The sequence below is a fragment of the Colias eurytheme genome, chromosome 9, assembly GCF_061535395.1.
Source record: "Colias eurytheme isolate Ceu_HAF_F1 chromosome 9, ilColEury1 Martin Lab GWU primary, whole genome shotgun sequence".
Taxonomy (NCBI): Eukaryota; Metazoa; Arthropoda; class Insecta; order Lepidoptera; family Pieridae; genus Colias; species Colias eurytheme.
The window spans coordinates 3,815,672-3,835,265 of NC_142988.1; the positions used below are offsets into that span (position 1 = coordinate 3,815,672).

The 19,594-nt window shown below is 31.6% G+C and overlaps 1 protein-coding gene across 1 annotated transcript; it reads right to left on the bottom strand.

Annotated features, from left to right (window-relative positions):
- Window positions 1-4,368: 4,368 nt before the first annotated feature.
- On the bottom strand, window positions 4,369-17,234 carry cn (Kynurenine 3-monooxygenase cn). The gene is made up of 10 exons (XM_090105247.1): window positions 17,058-17,234; window positions 15,565-15,634; window positions 12,405-12,598; window positions 11,483-11,531; window positions 10,712-10,799; window positions 10,062-10,233; window positions 9,028-9,279; window positions 8,399-8,629; window positions 7,675-7,836; window positions 4,369-4,611 (listed from the first exon to the last, which is right to left on the bottom strand). Exons 1-10 carry the CDS (start codon window positions 17,115-17,117, stop codon window positions 4,543-4,545), a joined length of 1,347 nt encoding a protein of 448 aa, XP_089961373.1. The 5' UTR covers window positions 17,118-17,234; the 3' UTR covers window positions 4,369-4,542.
- Window positions 17,235-19,594: the final 2,360 nt, after the last annotated feature.

The window sequence follows — 19,594 nt, forward strand, 5'->3', positions numbered from 1 at the left end:
ATTTCATGCAAATTGGTTCAGTAGTTAAGGCGTGAATGAGTAACAGACAGACAGACAGAGTTACTTTCGCATTTATAATATTAGTATGGATGTATAATGATCCCAAAGGCTGTCCCAAACTGCGAGGTTGAGTAAAGTTATTTCGGATATCAGAAAAATAAAAAATACATCTAAGTTGCATCTTTATAGGAATTAAAAAATCGAAAACCTACACCTACACCCAGTGACAGTTTTTTTCATTCCTATTACTACAATTTCTAACTTTTTTTATTATTATTTTTGTATGTAATCGTCAATGCTGCTTCTCTTCATTGAGTTCAAAATTACAAAGCCCAGATACTATTTGTGAAGTGTCATACCATTTTGAAATTATTACTAAATTGACCAAATTTTGATGTAACTAGTAAAATTGCGCAGTTACACATCTTAAAATTAAATAAAATTTAAGAAAACATTTATTAGAGGAACGCAACAATATCTATAAATCCAAACGAATATTATACATTAGAAAATAACTGTGCGTCTGGCTGCCTCTTCGTGTCGTCTAAACTAGTGAACTGATTTATATGATATTTGGTACAAACACAAAATATATTGAGACCCGAGAAAGGACATAGGATAGGTTTTATCCAGAAATTTCCGAGAAATATGAACTATGCGGCTTTTCTTTTAACTGCGCCGGTGAAGCTTCGGGTGAAAAGCTAGGTGTCATTAAAAAAATACATTAGTAACTTCAAGAATAAAATTAAAATATTGCTCTGCTTCTGAACTAGGTGAACCTGTATCTCAGAAGGCAGTGCCTTCTCTTGCAAATTCTATATCTATAAGAATTGATTGATTTTTCTTACTTTGCTTTTTTTAAACAAAATTGACACAAACCCATCTCACCATCATACAGTAAAAATAATGATTGATAAGAATTCTTAAATCCATTATTTAAATACGTATATCCAAATGCATTAACTGTCGGAACTGATCAGTTTTAGATATAAAAAAAATTATATGACTTTCGTTGTTGTATTTATTATACAGAGTGTCCCAAAAGTCAGTTATATCGGATATCTGAAAAATACAAAATACTCTGATATTTGGATGAAATATGATACAGATATAGCCCTAGCAAGAAGGAAGGAGGGGTTTTATTCCGTAAATTTAAAGGGAACAGGAATTATGCGTGTTTTTCTTTGACTACGCGGGAAAAAGAACGGGCGGAAACCTAGTACAGAATAGGTATTAGAGATGAGAAAGTATCTCTGCCTGACTGTCTCTTCTATACAAATTGACATAAACTCATTTCGCCCACAATAATTAAAAATGATGATTTAAAGTAATCCTTAAAAAGATTATGTAAATAGGAATATCCATTCGAATATTTAACTGTTGGAATAGCATATTGATTTGTTTGTTGTTTATCTTCATTATCTTGCCTTCAATAGAAATATACCCACATAATTCCCCATATCTATCTGTTCTAAGAGAAATAAAAATCAAAAGCAAATAACAAAATTATAAGGTTAGGTTCACTTTAATAACCGTCATTGCAGTTCTTTAGATGTTCTATCACATGTCACATACGTTTGACCTCAGTGTAATCCAAGCTTTGATATAAAGTTCAACAAAAATTAGAGCCGACTGCTTTAAATAAATCAAGTAACGAAGTTATGGCGAAGTCGCTAGAGGTTGCCTTAATTTTTTTCCAACTATTCTTTGGCCCAAAAGTAGTTACAGGTAGCGATGCAAATTATTCACAATTTCTTATAACTCGTGGTGACAATTTCATTCAATATCCGCAAGCACAATGTGTTAAAAAAAATATTGAACAAATTCCCTTGTGGAACACACGTAAGTTATGTATTGCCCGAGGACGACATGATACAACTCGTTGACGTTGATAATTATTGCTTAAGTTTCACAGCAAGAACGTACCAAACTAATGATTGGCTCATAGTACCTGATGTTTATGTAATATATTATACAATTGTCCAAAAAGGGTCTAAAGCATGGCATATCAGACACGATCTTATGTGGAATCCAAGGGCCTCGTTCATTGTGGTAGTAACAGAAGCAATCAATGAAAATGAACTGAGAAAACTGTTTGATAAATTCCTAAAATATAACATTTACGATGTAGTGGTGATCGCAAACATGAACAAAACACGAATGTTTTTGACATATTTTCCTTTTGGTAATGGTAATTGTGGTAAGAAGTACGATGAAATAATAAATCTTAAAACATGCTCCAATTCTGCTGTATTTAAATTAAATAAAGATGAGATTGACTTCGTAGGATGTTCTATAAATGCTTTATCAAGATTAATTGAATCAGACCAGCGAATAGATATAACTAGAAAGTATTTTCACAGCTTAGAAAAATACGTATTAAACATATCCGCCAAATCGATTGGCTTAAAAATTAATTATTTTACTTATAACGACACTTCCAGGGGATTTGTCCTCTCAAACTTTACATCCATAGGTATTACGCATTTCTTACAGAAAAAAATGGTTGATATTATTCTTGGCGGCAACTTACTTTCTAAGGATACATTTTTGGCATATGATTTTATTCACGGTTACAAATATGCAACAATGAAAATCGTTGTTCCACACACCGAGCCAAATATTGAAAGTATTATTTATAGAGCTTTCGATACGATGACGTGGGTTTTAATTTTTGTGTCCTTCATCGTTATTAATGTAGCCGCGAAGATTTATGATTACATATTTGGAGGATTAAATACTGAAAAAATACGTTACTTAAAATTATTGGATTATTTATTTGCACATGGAGATCATAATTTGTTCAGAATAAAACGCTTCAGGGTCATTTTGATTGTTTGGATTTGGTACAGTTTCTTCATTAATAGCTTTTACAACTCTGCCTTCTTTAGTTTGCTGACTACGACTATTCATAACGAGAAAAGGATAACATTAAACAACTTCCGTGACTTGGAGTACAAGCCGTGCATATCCGATGATATAAGAGAATTTTACAAATCCACTTACAATATCGTATTTCCCGGAGAACAAACACCACAGTGTCGTGATGAAGATTCTGTCCTTGAAACAGTCACCAACAGCAATGACTACTACACCGTGGTGTCTGACAACAGGTATAATCTCAACTGCAGATTTGACAGCAACGACAAATCAATTAGGATCAAGCACACTTGGGATTTCCCGAATAATTTAATTTATGTTTTTTACATAAACCGAGGTTTCGTACTTAAAGATGCATTAAGAGAATACATTGCTCGTATTTTTGAGTCTGGTTTGCTTAGGAAACATTTCCGCAATTTTATTACGGAGAAAAGATGTGTTTTAGATAGTCATCGAATTAAACAAAAACAAAAACGATACGAAACGTTGAATTTAAATGATTTAAGGATTACATTTTTTATACTCGCTACCGGGTATTTATTGTCGTTTCTTTGTTTTTTAATAGAAATATTGGTGCACTATTTTCATCGATCGCCTGTAACAGGATAGATTTTAAAAAATAATATGAATCTAGAGATACGAATCTTAAACGAACAGAAGTAACAAGTTTTTTCAAATAATGGTTATAATAATTTATATACCTATATAACACATCTCGTGTTGGATTTTTTTTATTTATATTAGTAAATTTAATAATAGATTTCATCGTATGTATTTATATTAGTTAGCAATAATCTTTAGGTTAGAACCAATTGTCAAAACCTTCTCATTGTACCTACATAATTAATTAATTTCACAATAAAATATACTTAATAGAAAACTGTATTCTCTCTATTGAATATAATTAAATTGTGTATATATTTTTCGCACAAAATTGTGGGGAAGAGATTTAATAAAAAATAATATTCATTACACTTAGCTTAGATGAGGTTTTAATAAAAAAGTTAAATATTTAATTGTTGGTTTTATTTCATTTTATATAATAACTAGGTTTCCGCCCGCGGCTTCGCCCGCGCAGTCAAAGGAAAACCCGCATAGTTCCCGTTCCCGTGGGATTTCCAGGATTACATCATTTTCCCGGGATAAAAAGTAGCCTATGTCCTTTCTCGGGTATTAAAATATCTCCATACCAAATTTAATAAAAATTGGTTCAGTAGTTTAGGCGTGATTGAGTAACAGACAGACAGACAGAGTTACTTTCGCATTTATAATATTAGTATGGAAGTACTTACCCAGTTACACGCATTATGGCAAAATAATCAGCTTATGTAAAATAATAGTTTTTCCACTAGCTTTTCCGTGAGTCCGTTTTCCAAAAAAAATTAAAGGTGTACTTATAAACAAATAGGTTTACAACAATAAACAGGGTTTTGTTCATTTCAACAAATAAATACGCCGTTATACTCTTAAAATTATTTTATTGGCACAATATATATAGTTACGCAACTTATCTAATTATAAATTTAAATGCGGTAATATATTTTGAATGAAATCTAACAATGTATTTAATTTACATCCAAATGTCTATAAATATTTAATAAATTAAAAATTAAATATAATATGGCATTTAAACAAGAAAAAAATAATAAATATCTTCACTCTTCATCTGCGAGGCCAAAATAACAGGATAAACGCAAACACGCCTGCCATGAAGATTATAATTGCCAAAACCTGAAAATAATTAAATTAAATAATTAAAACGTAAGTACATATAACCTGAATCACTACATACAGTATAAAACAAAGTCGCTTTCTCTGTCCCTATGTATGCTTAAATTTTTTATACTACGCAAAGGATTTTGATGCGTTTTTTTAATAGATAGAGTGATTCAAAAGGAAGGTAGTAGTATATCATTTATTAGGTTTTAGACAAAGCAGGCGATGCCACAGGCGGAAAGCTAGTACCGAATAAATTAGAATATACGATGACTTTTGGACTTTTACGCGAAGTAACAAAAACAATTCATTTGATTCGATTAGAGTCCAGGGTTTCTCAAACTTTCAGCTCTACGAACCCCTGTTAATATTTCCAGGTAACAGCGAACCCCAAACAACCCCCCCCCCCTCCCCCCCAAGGAAAATAGTAAAATTGACTGTTAGAAGAAAATAAGATTTTTATTTGAATAAAAGGTAACATATTTATAAAGTGCCAAAAGAAATATCTTTTTAATTTTAATGTGATGGGTGTGCTTGTTTGCTGTCGCAAATGGATTCAATTTTTGGAGTAATTTTGGACAATTTTAACCTTAATTCTGACTCGGTATTAAGTCGATTTCTGTACTTAGTTTTTATCATAACCAGGTGTGAAAATCCACTCTCACATAAGTATGTTGTAGGAAAGGGTAAAAGGAAATTCACCGCTTTGCGTGAGAGTTCGGAATACTCTGCCTGTCTAGCTGCCCAAAAATCTATCAAAGACATCCTTTTAAAATCAGCTTGAAGAGTTTCATCGACGGACATTTCCAATAATGACTCCTGTTGTTTAATACTCAAACTAGTAATTATGCTCTCGTTCGTGACCGCAAACGGGTTACGAATCCAGCCATCTTTAGCATTATCAATATCAGGAAAATACCTTCTCATTTCGTCGCAGAGCTGAGAAAGATGCAGAACAATTTCAGCCTTTATGTCGGAATCCACGGATAAGGCGTTCGTCGTGATAAATTCACACAAAAGAGGAAAACATTCAAAGATATTGGAATTTAAGCAGGTTTTCCAAAATTCCATTTTTTTTATAAGTGCGTTTATTTTGTCCTGCACATTGAATACGCTGCAGGTGGAACCTTGCATCGAAGCATTCGTTTCATTGAGACAAGAAAAAATGTCAGCTAAATATGTTACTCTTTTAAGCCAGGTTTCATTTTCAAATCGGCATTTAAGGATGAAGTCACTTTCTTTCAAAAATATATAGATTTCGTGACGAAGTTCAACAAACCGAGCTAATATCCTGCCTTTTGACAACCAGCGAACTTCACAGTGTAGCAGTAATGAAACATGTTCACTACCCATGTCTCGGCATAATAATGCGAAAATTCTTGAGTTTAGCGGACGCGCTTTTATGTAATTTATTATTTTTACGACCTCTGAAAGTGCTGTTTTTAAATCATCAGGCATTTTCTTGCTCGCCAATGCTTCTCTGTGTAACGCACAATGCATACTTTTTACCTCAGGAGCGAGATTTTTAATCCTGGCTATTAGTCCAGATATCCTTCCTGTCATGGCCTTTGCGCCGTCAGTGGATATGCCAACGCACTTTGTCCAATCAATGCCATGATTTTCAATAAAATCATTAATAGTTTTAAAAATATCTTCTCCTTTCGTCGTAGACTCCAAGGTCTTACAGAATAAAAAATCTTCCTCACATACATTTTTATACACATATCTAACAAACCCAAGTAAATTCGGTAATCCACTAATATCTGTTGATTCATCAACTTGAATCGCGTAATAATTATTTTGTAATCGTTGTGCGAGTTGATTTTCAACATCGTGGGCCATTTCGTGAATGCGACGTGCAATTTTATCATTTGAAAGTGGTATTTTATCCAGCAATTTCGAAAATTTGTCACCCAATACACAACTGACCATATCTTTAGCAGCTGGTAAAATCAACTCTTCAGCAATATTGTATGGCTTGCCGGTCTTTGCAATTTTATATGCCACAAGGAAAGACGCACGTAAATATTCAGAGTTAGTAGCCAAGACGGTTTTCATAGTTTTTTTCGTAGAAGCCAACTCTTTTTTTTTTTCGAACAAAAAAATCTATAGGTTTGTCTACATACTGCGGATGTTTTGTTTCCAAATGTCTTCGCAGCAATGAAGGCTTCATCGAGCTATTTGCGAGAACTTCTGAACATATTACACACTGTGGCTCTGGGAACTGAGATTCTTCTTTGCACGTAAATCCAATTTTCAGATAATCTTCGTCATATTTCCTTTTTTTTACCGATGATATTATTGCTTTTTCTTGTTCTCTCGATTTCGTAGAATTTTCGTTTAAAACTGAACTTTCAGCAGAAGTAGACGCAATTTGAGTAAATGTACTTTGTACAGGTTGCGAACTGGATGTATTACTTGGACATTTTCTGCGTAGTGATCCCGTTTTTAACCACTCATTCATTTTTAAAACTACCTAGCCGCTCGAAGCTATTGAAAATATTTTGTTTTTATTTTACTGTCAACCAAAACGCGCTTACAATGATCACACATAAAGTAAAACAAAATGAACTAAACACTGAGCGCGGACTACGCATCGTACCGGGCAGTGGGAACGGCGGGGGCCGGGGAGGGTAGCGTGGCGTGCGAGCGAGCGTCGAGCGACGAATTCAGTCGCGCGCGCGCCACTATACGTGCCGCGCGCGCCACAGCCAGTTATCAAGCCGCCATTACGTAAATCTTGTCGCGAACCCCCTGCCGTCGAATGGCGAACCCCTAGGGGTTCGCGTACCCCACTTTGAGGAACCCTGGATTAGACTAACAGGATCTCTTGCGATTTTATAAGCCCTTGAATTTTTTTACTTTTACATACATAATAATAATATTAGAATAATAATGAATCGCCAAATCGCTTAGAGAAAATCTCGACCAATTCGTCTATTTTTTTTTTTAGTTTTTGTTAAGGCATAAGGTAGTTTCTTAAGGAAAAGGGGCAATAAGGCAGAACAACGTCTACTAGAGCAGCTTATTACATGTATGTGTGTAAAATATAGTAGGTAGTAGGTAGGTACTAGGTACCTTATTTTGCCATTGTCGATTTTTAACGCACTGGCTATACGGCATTGTACTGAATGTAACAGAGTTGTACAGAGGTACCCACAACTCTGGGGAAAACCAATATATCAGGTCATCCACTGCTTTCCTTATCCTATATGAGGGTCTGGTAACGAGGTCGCGCATCTGAAAACATAAAATATATTGTTCCCTGAAAATGTACCTATTGTTATCTTTCTTATATGTATATAAAATTCTCGTGTCACAATGTTAGTCTGCATACTCCTCCGAAACGGGTGGACCGATTCTCATGAAATTTTCTATGCATATCGGGTAAGTCTGAGAATCGGCCAACATCTATTTTTCATATGTACCACGGGCGAAGCCGGGGCGGACCGCTAGTTATTGAATAATGTTTGTGATCCTCCTATATTATAAATGAGAAAGTTTGTGAGGATGGATGTATGTGTAGGTGTAGGTGTGTATGTTTGTTCCTCTTTCACGCAAATACTACTAAACCGATTACAATGAAATTTAGCATACATATAGAGGGTAACTTGGATAAACAGAAAGGATAGGTCTCATCCTAGGAGTTCCTAGGATAAGATTCCCATGGCCATGTCTTGGCTGAATTATTTTTGAAGTTGTTTTTCTAAATGCAGCTGCAAGTCTCATTAAAAGTGACCAACTAAGATTCTAGAACAAAGAACGTTTTTGTTACTAAAATAATATAAAAACTGTACTTTACCTCGATATAATTATACATAGCGAGATCGCAGACCGCAAAAGCATCTTGCCATCTCGTATTTGAAAATTCAGTTAATATTTGTGACAAATCATCATTATGCTTTTGGAAGAGGTTGTTCAGAATTGTGCAGTCTTCAAAACCTGCGTTCATTCCTTGGCCATAGAAAGGAACTACTGCATGTGCTGCGTCTCCAATGATTATTGCTTTATCTGATACGTGGTATGGACGGCACTGAAAGGGAGATAAATCTAACTAAGTATATCTATGGAATAGATGCACTAAAAAGTAAAGGAAGATGATGATCATATTACAAATCGAAATAGGTTCGAGGATAGCTGACCGTGATGATCATTTAGAAATTAAAGATTTTTAACGGATTTTAAACGCGATTTATTCATTATATTATATTCCTGTTATTTGATACCATGATGATCATGCTCAGAAATTCAATTTTTTTTCAATCGGGTCTAACATTAAATAAAATCATATTAAATAGCTAGATTAATCTTCTTGTTTCCTTAAAATTAACATTATGCTGATTAATTTTTATAAAAATAAATAGCTCATTATAGAACACTGTCATATCATTACAATACACGACAACTTGTAAACAAGAAATAATTAGGTACCTTAATTGTAATTAACGGCGACGGTGAACCACCAAAAAAATCGTCAATCAATTTCTTCTCTCCAATCAACGGTATAGAATCTGGGAAGTATTTCTCAAAGAATTCCAGTAACTTGCTTTCTGAATCGATGCCTTTGAAGTTCTTAAAAGGCATGAAGAGAGTCACTGTCCATGAGCAATCCTGGTTAGGAAGGGCGATCATCATGAAATTACCACGAGGCCAAATGTGAAGATAATTTGGAGGCATCTGGAACTAGAGTTAACAAAAAATGCGTAAGTAATAATAAAATTTGAAAATTGTTAATTAACTAAGCAAATTAAAACAAGTAAATTAATTTAAATTGAAAACGTGTCTGATTCGGAAATAATTAACGAAATACAGACAGAAATAAAAGTACCACAAAGTAAACGAAATCTAATTAAAGTAAAAAGTCTCTTTCAACCTGTATTCGTAAAAAAAGTAAATATTTTTTTTTAAGTCAAAATTTAATCTTCAAGTGGAGTACGACCGGAAATTTCTAATTATTACCCAAATATGAAAATTACCATTCTCCACCATTTAATTTCCGTTTTGAAACAAGAAGGGTTCTTATAATGCAAATGAAATATTAAAATGAAACTAATTAACCTTATCATAATATACATATAAGTGAAAATGTTATTTGTTCATCGAGACTTATTTTACAATTGCTTCTCATCATATTATTTCGTTGCTACTGGTTCAGCATTACTATGTAGAGCCGATCCGTAAATCTATTGTTGTGCTAATGCCAGTATTAACCATGCTTCCTTTCAAATATTATAAATGCGAAAATTTGTTTATCTGTGGTATACGTCGAAACAGAGCAATTTTATGATTTGATTTAGTCCAGATATATTATATCGACTAGAAAGTGATATAGGCTGCTTTTTCTGCACATCGCCGTTACGATATGCAACTGCAGGCAAACACACTTTCGTATTAATAATATGAGTTAAGATTTATCTTCTTTTCTATTCATTAATAACTAGACATTATTGCCGAAATGTACTTACTCCTCCCTCACTGCTCGGCGGTATACACAGCTCCAAATACCCGTGTTCAATGTATTGCTGGCTAAAATCAAACAATGGTTGTTTCAACATTGCCCGGCGAACTGCAGAGAATGCACCATCAGCGCCTACTATCAAGTCAGCAGCTACCGATACAGTCTCTTTTGTGTCCATCCTAAAATGTATTATGATTTGTTAATGTAGGTAATAAAATGATATTCTTTTATGTATTATTTAGCATAAATTTATCTTTTTAATTGATAAGAATTATTCGGAAAAAAACAATTCTGGTTTCCGATGAAAACAAAACTAGCCATGAAATTCATAATAAATTTCACCTAAATTTACCAAAATTCAATCATATTTATGATGATGAAAATTGAAGTTGAGTGCAATCATTTTTAACCGACTTCAAAAAAGGAGGTTCTCAATTGGACCGTAGGTATATATATTTTTTAGAAAGGTAGTGGGTACTACAGCAGTCGAATCGCAATAAGATAAATAAAGGCATTATTATTATTAGAGAAGTAAAACTTTTTTTTGTTTTGTTGTTTTTGTCTAAGGACGACGTTGAATATTATTTATGCTTATTTTTTATATTTATCCATAATTACTATACAAATGTATTCTTTAATTATTAATGAATAACTTACTTCTCAAACTTAAGTTCACCTTTTGGTAAATTAGCTTCCAGTAACTTGTGGTTAAAATGTTTCGTTACGTTTTTGTAATTTTCAGATTCTGAAAAACAATTTTAGTTGAGGTTAATTTAAAATAAGGTAAAGAAGAATACAATGAAATAAATCTGACGCAATAAACAATAAAAATAAAGTTTCTGTACTACGGCAAAGCCCATGACCAAGGCATTTTAATGATATAGGTACATACATTAAACATATTATTTTATTTACATCTTTAAATATATTAATAAAATATTATATTGTTGATTTTAATGATCTTATTCATTATGTGATTGGACGCTAGATCTTATTTGAACAATCCATTAACAAATAAAAGAAATACATATACTTATACTTAAATAAGATAAATGTCACATTTCTGAATGGTGATAGGTAATTAAGTAATCTATCTTTAAGTATGGATTGACCTTTTACTAAAATAAAACATTTTATAATATTTTTAACTCTGCTTCTTATTATTTATATTTTATTCAAACGAAATATAGAATCCTCATAATCAATGCACAAATCGATGGTAATATGTATATATTTGCATAAAATATCTGACAGAATAGTTATTAACGTGTTATCTTCCCAATTGGAAATAAATGTATCCTTCACATATTTAAAAACTAGAGGCGAATTCAGAAAATCTTGTTACATAGTTATATAAATTGACCATTATTGTTATTAAATATCTACAATTTCAGTACTTATCTTTAATAATAGGGCATTATTACGTACCTTTAAGTAGAACAGCATTTAAGTAATTTCTGCCCACCGAATAAATGCACTGGAAAAATAAAATAATGTAGGTATATCGTATTATGAGACAAATATAAATTATTGAGAACTAGCTTCCGGCCGCGGCTTCGCCCGCGTGGTGTTTTGATAAAAGGCCTATGTTCTTTCTCAGGGTCTAAAGATTGTCCGTGCCAAATTTCATCAAAATCGGTTGAGAGGTTTAAGCGGGAAAGCGTAAATTATATCATCATAATTAGCATCAAACTGTCATCATTATTTTTATACTGAATCAAGTCACATCTTATGAAGGATAAGGTATAACCTACTCCTTAACCATTAACGTTATACCATATCAAAAACAATTTCATCACAATGTCTACTCTACTTTTTTCTATTATTTTTCACTATGCGGAACCCATACTTTTCAATGTAATGGAACCATCACTAATAAAACTAACTAAATACTCCTTTGACATGTACGCCCTAAAATTGATATTAATAACATAATAGATGTAACTAATAAATTATTCGAAACGCATTTTAATTGCAACGATATTATACACGCATTACTTGAGTCCTTAGACAGCCTATGATATGCGTTGAGGCGTTACTTCCGATTAAATAATCATAAAAAATCGCGCGAAGCATCCGTTGATTAAAATGTTTATTTCATATTAAGGGCTGTGAAATAATTCTGATTCATATCTATATATTTTTTAGTATACAATTGTAGGTGAGTAAGGAGATAATGTAATTTAAATCTTATATTATCTAACTCTAACTGCTACTCGAATTTAAAAATATCAAATCTGAATTTTAAAAGAATTGTACAAATAATTCATATATTTTACGTATTTCTGTCAAAAAGCTCTGAAAAGACCTGGACAATTAAATTTTTTTGCCTATAAAGTAATTTTTTTACCTGATTTGTTCTAGCATCATAAGGTATCGAGTACGTAGAACCATCAGGTCTATGAATCATCCTGGCCCTCATGGGTATACCATGTTCCTTGACCATAGTGTCCTCCAAGCCAACATCGCGTAGAGCTCTGCGCCCGCGCACGGATAGAGCCAGATTTATCGATCTGCCTCTCACGAGTGGCGTTTTTCTTATATCTGTAATTTAAATTATGAAAACCAATGCTTTAACGAATGAATTTTTCAACCATCCAACGTAACGCTGTTTTATTTTATTATTATCTATGTCTCTTTCTTATTTTCATATTTTTTATATCTATAGCTCATAACTAGTTCGGTGACCTATATGTTTTCAAGTCATGAGATTACGAAGTTAGGCTAGGAGAGAATACTTCAAAATTTGCAAAAAAAATACTAGATATTTAATACATTTAGCATGTATTTTTCTCTAAGTAAAGAATTAAGAAAAGATACAATTTTATTGATATAATTATGTTGCTTTAGAATTTTACGATATACGTAATATTATGTAATAATTAGTCTCAAGAGTTAATTGCCTTTTGATTGATCGACTTTATCGATTATACTCATATAAGAAATTGAAATATGTATTTAAATACCATTTTCATTTCTAATTACAATAATTGTAGAAAAGTGAAATCAAAAATACCTAACTTCTTATTTCGATATCTCCTTATTTATAAAGGGGGATTGATAAAACATTAATAAAGTATATGCAAAAACAGCGATTCCAACAAATAAATTATTCCCCTTATAAAAATGCCAGTACTTGAAATATCTTCTATAATATTCTATAATTAGCTTCCAATAATAGTTCTAGGTGTGTTCAATTGAAACCCAATAAAAAAATGTGATGTAACACGACCGGTAAATAAGTGACTGATTATAGCAATCAATTGTTATTTATTAGATCGGTAACTTTGGTTTTGAAACCATGTGTTCAATGAAAATTATTTGGTTAATGAAGATACACATTACAACACGTTGTATACAATATGTAACTTAGGTCCATAGGTTACTATACTATTACTATAGGTTATATCAGACTATTATTTAATTTTTATTCGACTTCAATATTGAGACGTTATAAAGCACATGAGAACCTTATATTCATCACCTATTCGCTATATATTAGTAATTGTAATATATTAAAATGTTTACAACTTGCTTAATAAACCCGCGTTAAAATGCATTTTCATAACTTAGAACTATTAATTGTAACTGGCTTTGTTACATCATCCTCATCATCAACCCATATATGTATACGTTCCCACTACTGGGCCGTAGTATTATGACCTCTTATTTCCAGACATTTTACGCCGTAAATTGAACTTACTGGCAAATTCATCATAATGAATTAGCCAGTCAGTTACGGCCCTAGACCATATACCTAATCCACCACGATGGCTAAGTGTGGGTTGGCATATGTTGTCGAACTTTTTGGTTTTTCGACATGTTGGTTTCCTCACGATGCTTGATGCATTTTAACGGAAAACGGGTTTTAACTTTAATTAATTATACATACATACATACATATCTATTTAACGACAACCAGCAATTTTTAGATTTGAATATGAACATGATATACAATTTTCTTGTTATGAAAATATTTATTCATTAACTGAAATGTAAATTCTCACTCTAATAACTAATTCTCCGGAAGCAGCATTATTGCTATGGTTTCTGGAATCTAGTTTTCATCACTTCTACCACGGAATAACAAAAGATAATCCCTGCACGACCTAAATTACAGTCATGTTAAAGTTGACTGACCGCCTCTTTAGTTAATAACCGAGAAGTCCTGGGTTCGATCTCTATAGGAGAATAATTAATGTATAACATTTTTTGTGGATCGTATTGAAGATATGTAGATCACTCAAAAATGTATCAATGATAGTTTTGAACTTTTTCATCTTAAAGTTGACAAACAAATTCTACAGATAATAGTACTTATGTAAAATATTTACCTGTATTTAAATATTTTACATTATAAAAAATAAATATACTATTTTTATCATTATAATCCTTATAAACTAACACAGCTACTTTCTTAACTACGGCTCCTCTTTAAATTTGGACTAATTTTACACACCAAAAATTCTTTATTTTTCGTTATAAATTTCGAAACGTTTATTGTTTGTCCAGACTCATTAGATAATGAAACAAATAAAGGTTTTGTATCGTTATCTCATTCATATTACGTATCTTTATTTATTGTTTAGACCTGACCGTCATTAATTATGGTGATACTGATAAACAATGTACGCATTGTATTACGAAATTTACACTTTTAGTACACATTTCAATATTTTATGTCATTAATAATTTTCCATTCCTAAAAAATCTAATATTTAAAAATTACATAGCATAAAACCATTGAGTTACTATGTACTACGTACTAGAGAGGCCATTGCTACTACACTATTTGTTAGTCAATCGTCTCAAACTATTTCTTTTTGTTACATTTATTGGTTTTAATTTTAAGTAATATGAGGCAGAATATCTACAAAGTGCAAACACTCACTAGCCGGCCCGCTCCGACGGCCGCGCTTGTCGCACAGATTTTGTTCGTGGTGTCCCTCTCTATAATAATACCTCAATGATAAAACATAAATAAAAAACAACGTCTGTTGGTTAATTAATTTAATCTGTTACATATCTATATATATATAAAAATGAAACCCGATTCGCGTTGTCACGGCATCACGTGTGAACGGCTGAACCGATTTCGATAATTCTTTTTTATTATATTCCTTGAAGTACGAGGATGGTTTTTATGTAGAGAAAACGTAAATATGTCCCACGGGCGAAGCCGGGGCGGACCGCTAGTAATATATAAATGTGTAAATATTACTGTTAGATGCGGTGATAAAATTTTAATGTGTTGCCCATCGTAAACAACTAATTAGGTATTTGCTTTCACAAATGTTTCATGAAATCTTTTTATATTTGTGTTTCCTATTTATACATGAACCTACTCGCGTTATAAAAATTATAGATATCTTATGTTCATTAATTTGAGACTGGAACGATTAAAATTATAATAGCCCCTATCTTTAGTTTTAAAATCTGGAATGTAAAAAAAATACTAAAACTCGTATTATATTATGTAATAATTACGTCAATTAACGTAAGTAGCTCACCTTCACGATATTCATATAGGGTAACGCGGTGCCCTCTTCTTGCCAAATATAGAGCTTCGAGAGATCCTACCTGTAATAAAATTCAGCTGAAATAAGTTCTCTAGCTACCATGACCAAAAAAAATATATAATAATCTTTAATTACTAAATTACTGATCATAGTAAAACAAACTATTAGTCTGTGTCGTTGATATATTTAAAGATTAATTTATATTTTCATCTCAGTATTTTTTTTAGGTCTAAAAAATATTCGTTGTTTATCATATCAATTTATTGTAAAAGTAATTATATTAATTGCTTCGTCTTAATCTCAGTTTACTGGAAATTTCAATTCAATTAAAAGTATTTCATAAAAATGTATTTTAATTAATGTTACTCTACATTTACCAAAATAATTTATTAGAATAAATTAATATGTAGTTCAAAATTACGAAATATCAATTAATAAAATTTCTGAGTAGTGAATTTAAAATTAAAAATGTGATTTCGCCTACAACACTTCTGAGAACTTTGTTAAGTAATATTGTAAACGTTATAATTAAATAAAAAACAAGTATAAATAATCAAATAGATAAAACATTTAGGCGTAGTTTGAAGTTTTACATTCAACGTGAATGCGGAAGTGTTTATGTTATTATTTATCTTATGGTAAACGAAAAGATAAGAGAAAACTTTGAACCCTATTCATAGAACAAACTAACTAATAATTTTTACTGTACAAAAATTAGAAAGTTCTCTAGGTATATTGTTAAAAAAATACCGTAGATAGAATACCTAAGTAGATGCAATTGTCATAAATTTGTAACATATAAAAGTAATAAAAAAAAATATCAATGTATTAAAATGAAGCCGCGTAAATAAAACAATTATGAATAGATTAATAGATATAATATGCAAACAGGACTTTTATCTATTTAAATTTTGTTTTTTAAAAAATTATGTTTATATTTCTCTCGAAAAATTTGAATAGATACTTTCACTTCTTTATGACCCTTCGATATTTTTCTTTATTTATTAATAGACTCGGGTATACTATTTAATATTCAAAATTACTTGAGTATTTATAAAGATTATGCATCAACTTTAAAAAAATGATACTGGTTCCTTTTTTAGAATAGAAAGAAAAATACCTTAAAAATGTGCTTACGCGGTAAAAAATTATCCGCACGCATGGTAACTTACCGCGTTTCGGGCAAGTACCTACCGGTTCGCGTAATTTTCAGTAATGCAATACATACAAAATTGCTCAAAACACACGATTTAATTATCCAATATTACCGTTACTATTTTTTATAATATTTTTGCTATTACATTTTATTGTGTAATAATATTTTTAAATGACTTAAATTGCAGTAATATTTTGTGATTGTTTGATATAATTTTCGTGTAACTGGTGCATATTTTTCATTTATGAAAATATTAACAAAAAATAATAAAACTGAAATATGAAAAAGTATTATGAAATATACTAATTATATTTCCAAAATTACATACCAAACCGCCGCCAACCACCGCAACATTCAAGGGTTTGGCGTCTCCATTTTGAACTGACATCTTTGAAACTGCTGTATATTTATTTTAACGTATATTACAAAATAAAATTTAACAGCGATGTTAACAGTATGTCGGCCAACAAAAAAACTGTATACAATACGACCGCATTGGTCGTGGTCTCAGCCCAACTAATTTATGCCGCGAGGAGTCACAGTTTTTAAACCAATTCGTTGTTAATGTTCGAAGCCTTAAAAAATGTTCCGAGACCTGTTGTAAGCCCTCTGAGATAAGGTCTAATGGAATTTCATAGTTGTAGGTTAGACAAAGCGTGTTCTAATGAGTATTATCTAATATCGAAAAATATTACAGATGCTTTAAAAAAATAAGTTTTAGAAGCGTTGTAAAGGGTTGTATTTATTTAACCCCTCTACACATACTCTATAAATGTGTGAAATACACTACACAGGTATCAATAAGGAGACGTTCAATAATTTATTAATATTGTATAATTAATCAATCGAGTTTGAGGTCTTCATAGTCATTTCCTTGTGGCACATGCCATGAATTTGAAAAAAATTCTGCATTTCTTAAAAGAATTCATTCCTGTAATTGTACACATTGTAGTGAAAGAAATACCAAATCAGAAATCATCGGCATAATTGATAATAATTAATACCTATAGTGCGCTTAGTTCGTACAGGTCCTTCGACTTTCTTTTAGTTAAGTACTTATTTGATGAGGGGTGTTTCAATAATCTACATAAGTAAAAAACAGAGTACTAAGCTCAGTCATTAATGAAATATTATGAGGATAATTAGAAGTAAAGAACATAATATTATTATAAGTAAAGATTTTTAAAGTGAAACTTTTATTACATCGTCTCAAACTTTTTGGTCTGTGTAGCGCATGTCGCGTGTATCGCGGCTGCCGAGTAGGTATACCTACTCGGCAGCCGACCGACACGCGACATGCGCTACACAAAGCAGTGTTCGGAACCGTTCGAACAGTTTCACTTTTACCGTGGTTTCATAAAACCACACAACATTTTTCTATTAATAAAGAAGGTAACTTAATTTCCATCATTTTAAAAGGTTGTGTAATATTACGAAATAGATATAGTTACAAACATATAGGTATCTATTACATATTCAAAGGTCTGATGTGTAGACGTGGTTTATTCAATAAAAATAAAAATATATGTTGATAAGTTTTCTCATAAAATATAGATAAATCGAAAACTTTAGTCAAGTACGTTTCGGCAAGCTTTTGGCCAGCTCGCACCGGGGAAGGTACCTATCACACCACCACAGAAGATTAGCGTGAAATATTAGCAGGTGAATGCTTTATTTCGTACCGGGGAAAATACTTATCGCCAATTCTTTCCTTTATTCCTTATCCTTGACATGCGTGATGCGGGCAACGCATTTGCTCTTGAAAGTAAGGCTCTTGCCCTACTTCTACAAACTTTAATAGGCGGTGGTATTTGCTGAACATCGTGTGACGGGTGACCTGCTAGCTCGGTAGTCTCTTAGGGTGTTTCATATTTTAATGTTTGAAGCGATAGGTACTATTGGATCTTTACAAACACATCCCTCGCTACGCATCCTCAGTCCTCACACATATCTGGTGGAAAAGCACCCTTAACATAAAAATATGCCTGTAATACTGTTATTACGTATCCACTCGTATAAATTATATTAACTAATATGACATTAATAACAGAAAATTTGCTTTGAAGCCTTAGATTCTCATCTTGCTTTGTTTTTTTTTTAAAAAAGCTTTTTATAAAATATACAGTTGACTATTTTTCGAATATTTTCCACACACATAGATATTTTAAACAAAATCATAAAAATTTCGAAGCAGATTCCACTTTGGTAAATTTTATTTTATTTTCGTTGCTGCTTTACAAAAAGTGTTGTGTTTTATCTCAATTATAATGCTTAATATATATTTACATAGAACTTAATCAATAAAAAATAAATAATTTAAGTGATTTTCCTCAAACAAATATCGATGTCCATTTGTAACCAAACACATAAAGATAAAGAAGAGACAACAAAGAAAAGAAGTATAATAAATAATCATCATAAATATTCATTTATAATCCCAAAATGCATTAGAATGTTGCGTAATACCTATCCATTAAAATTTACCTTGCTTCAATTAATTTGCATCGCGGAAACATCAAGCGAATGCATCGGATTGAATTGATATAATTGCTTGTTTTAACAAACATTTTAGTAGTGCTAGAGCAATCAGATCTAACCTTAAAATAAAACCAATTACGATTAATAATAAGAAAGCGTAATTAATATTCCTTGCTTAGAAATATAAATTAAGTTTGAGCTGTTAACATTATGTGATAACAATGACAAATAAATTAATAAATCACATTTACATATTATGCTATAATAATATCAATAAGATCTAATGAATGTTTAAGGAAATGTTAGAAGTTTTTCTCTTTGGATAATGGATATGAATCAATTAACATTAGACATTTGGTTTAATTGATATAGGTTCCTACAGCCAGC

Bases quoted from the DNA above. Each gene is read 5' to 3' on its own strand.
- cn (XM_090105247.1), bottom strand. From the start codon at position 17,117: ATGTCAGTTCAAAATGGAGACGCCAAACCCTTGAATGTTGCGGTGGTT. The intron at 12,599-15,564 runs GTGAGCTACTTA...TTTAAATTACAG, and splicing joins CCTATATGAATATCGTGAAG to ATATAAGAAAAACGCCACTC. The intron at 4,612-7,674 runs GTACCTAGTACC...AATTATTTTCAG, and splicing joins ATCGACAATGGCAAAATAAG to GTTTTGGCAATTATAATCTT.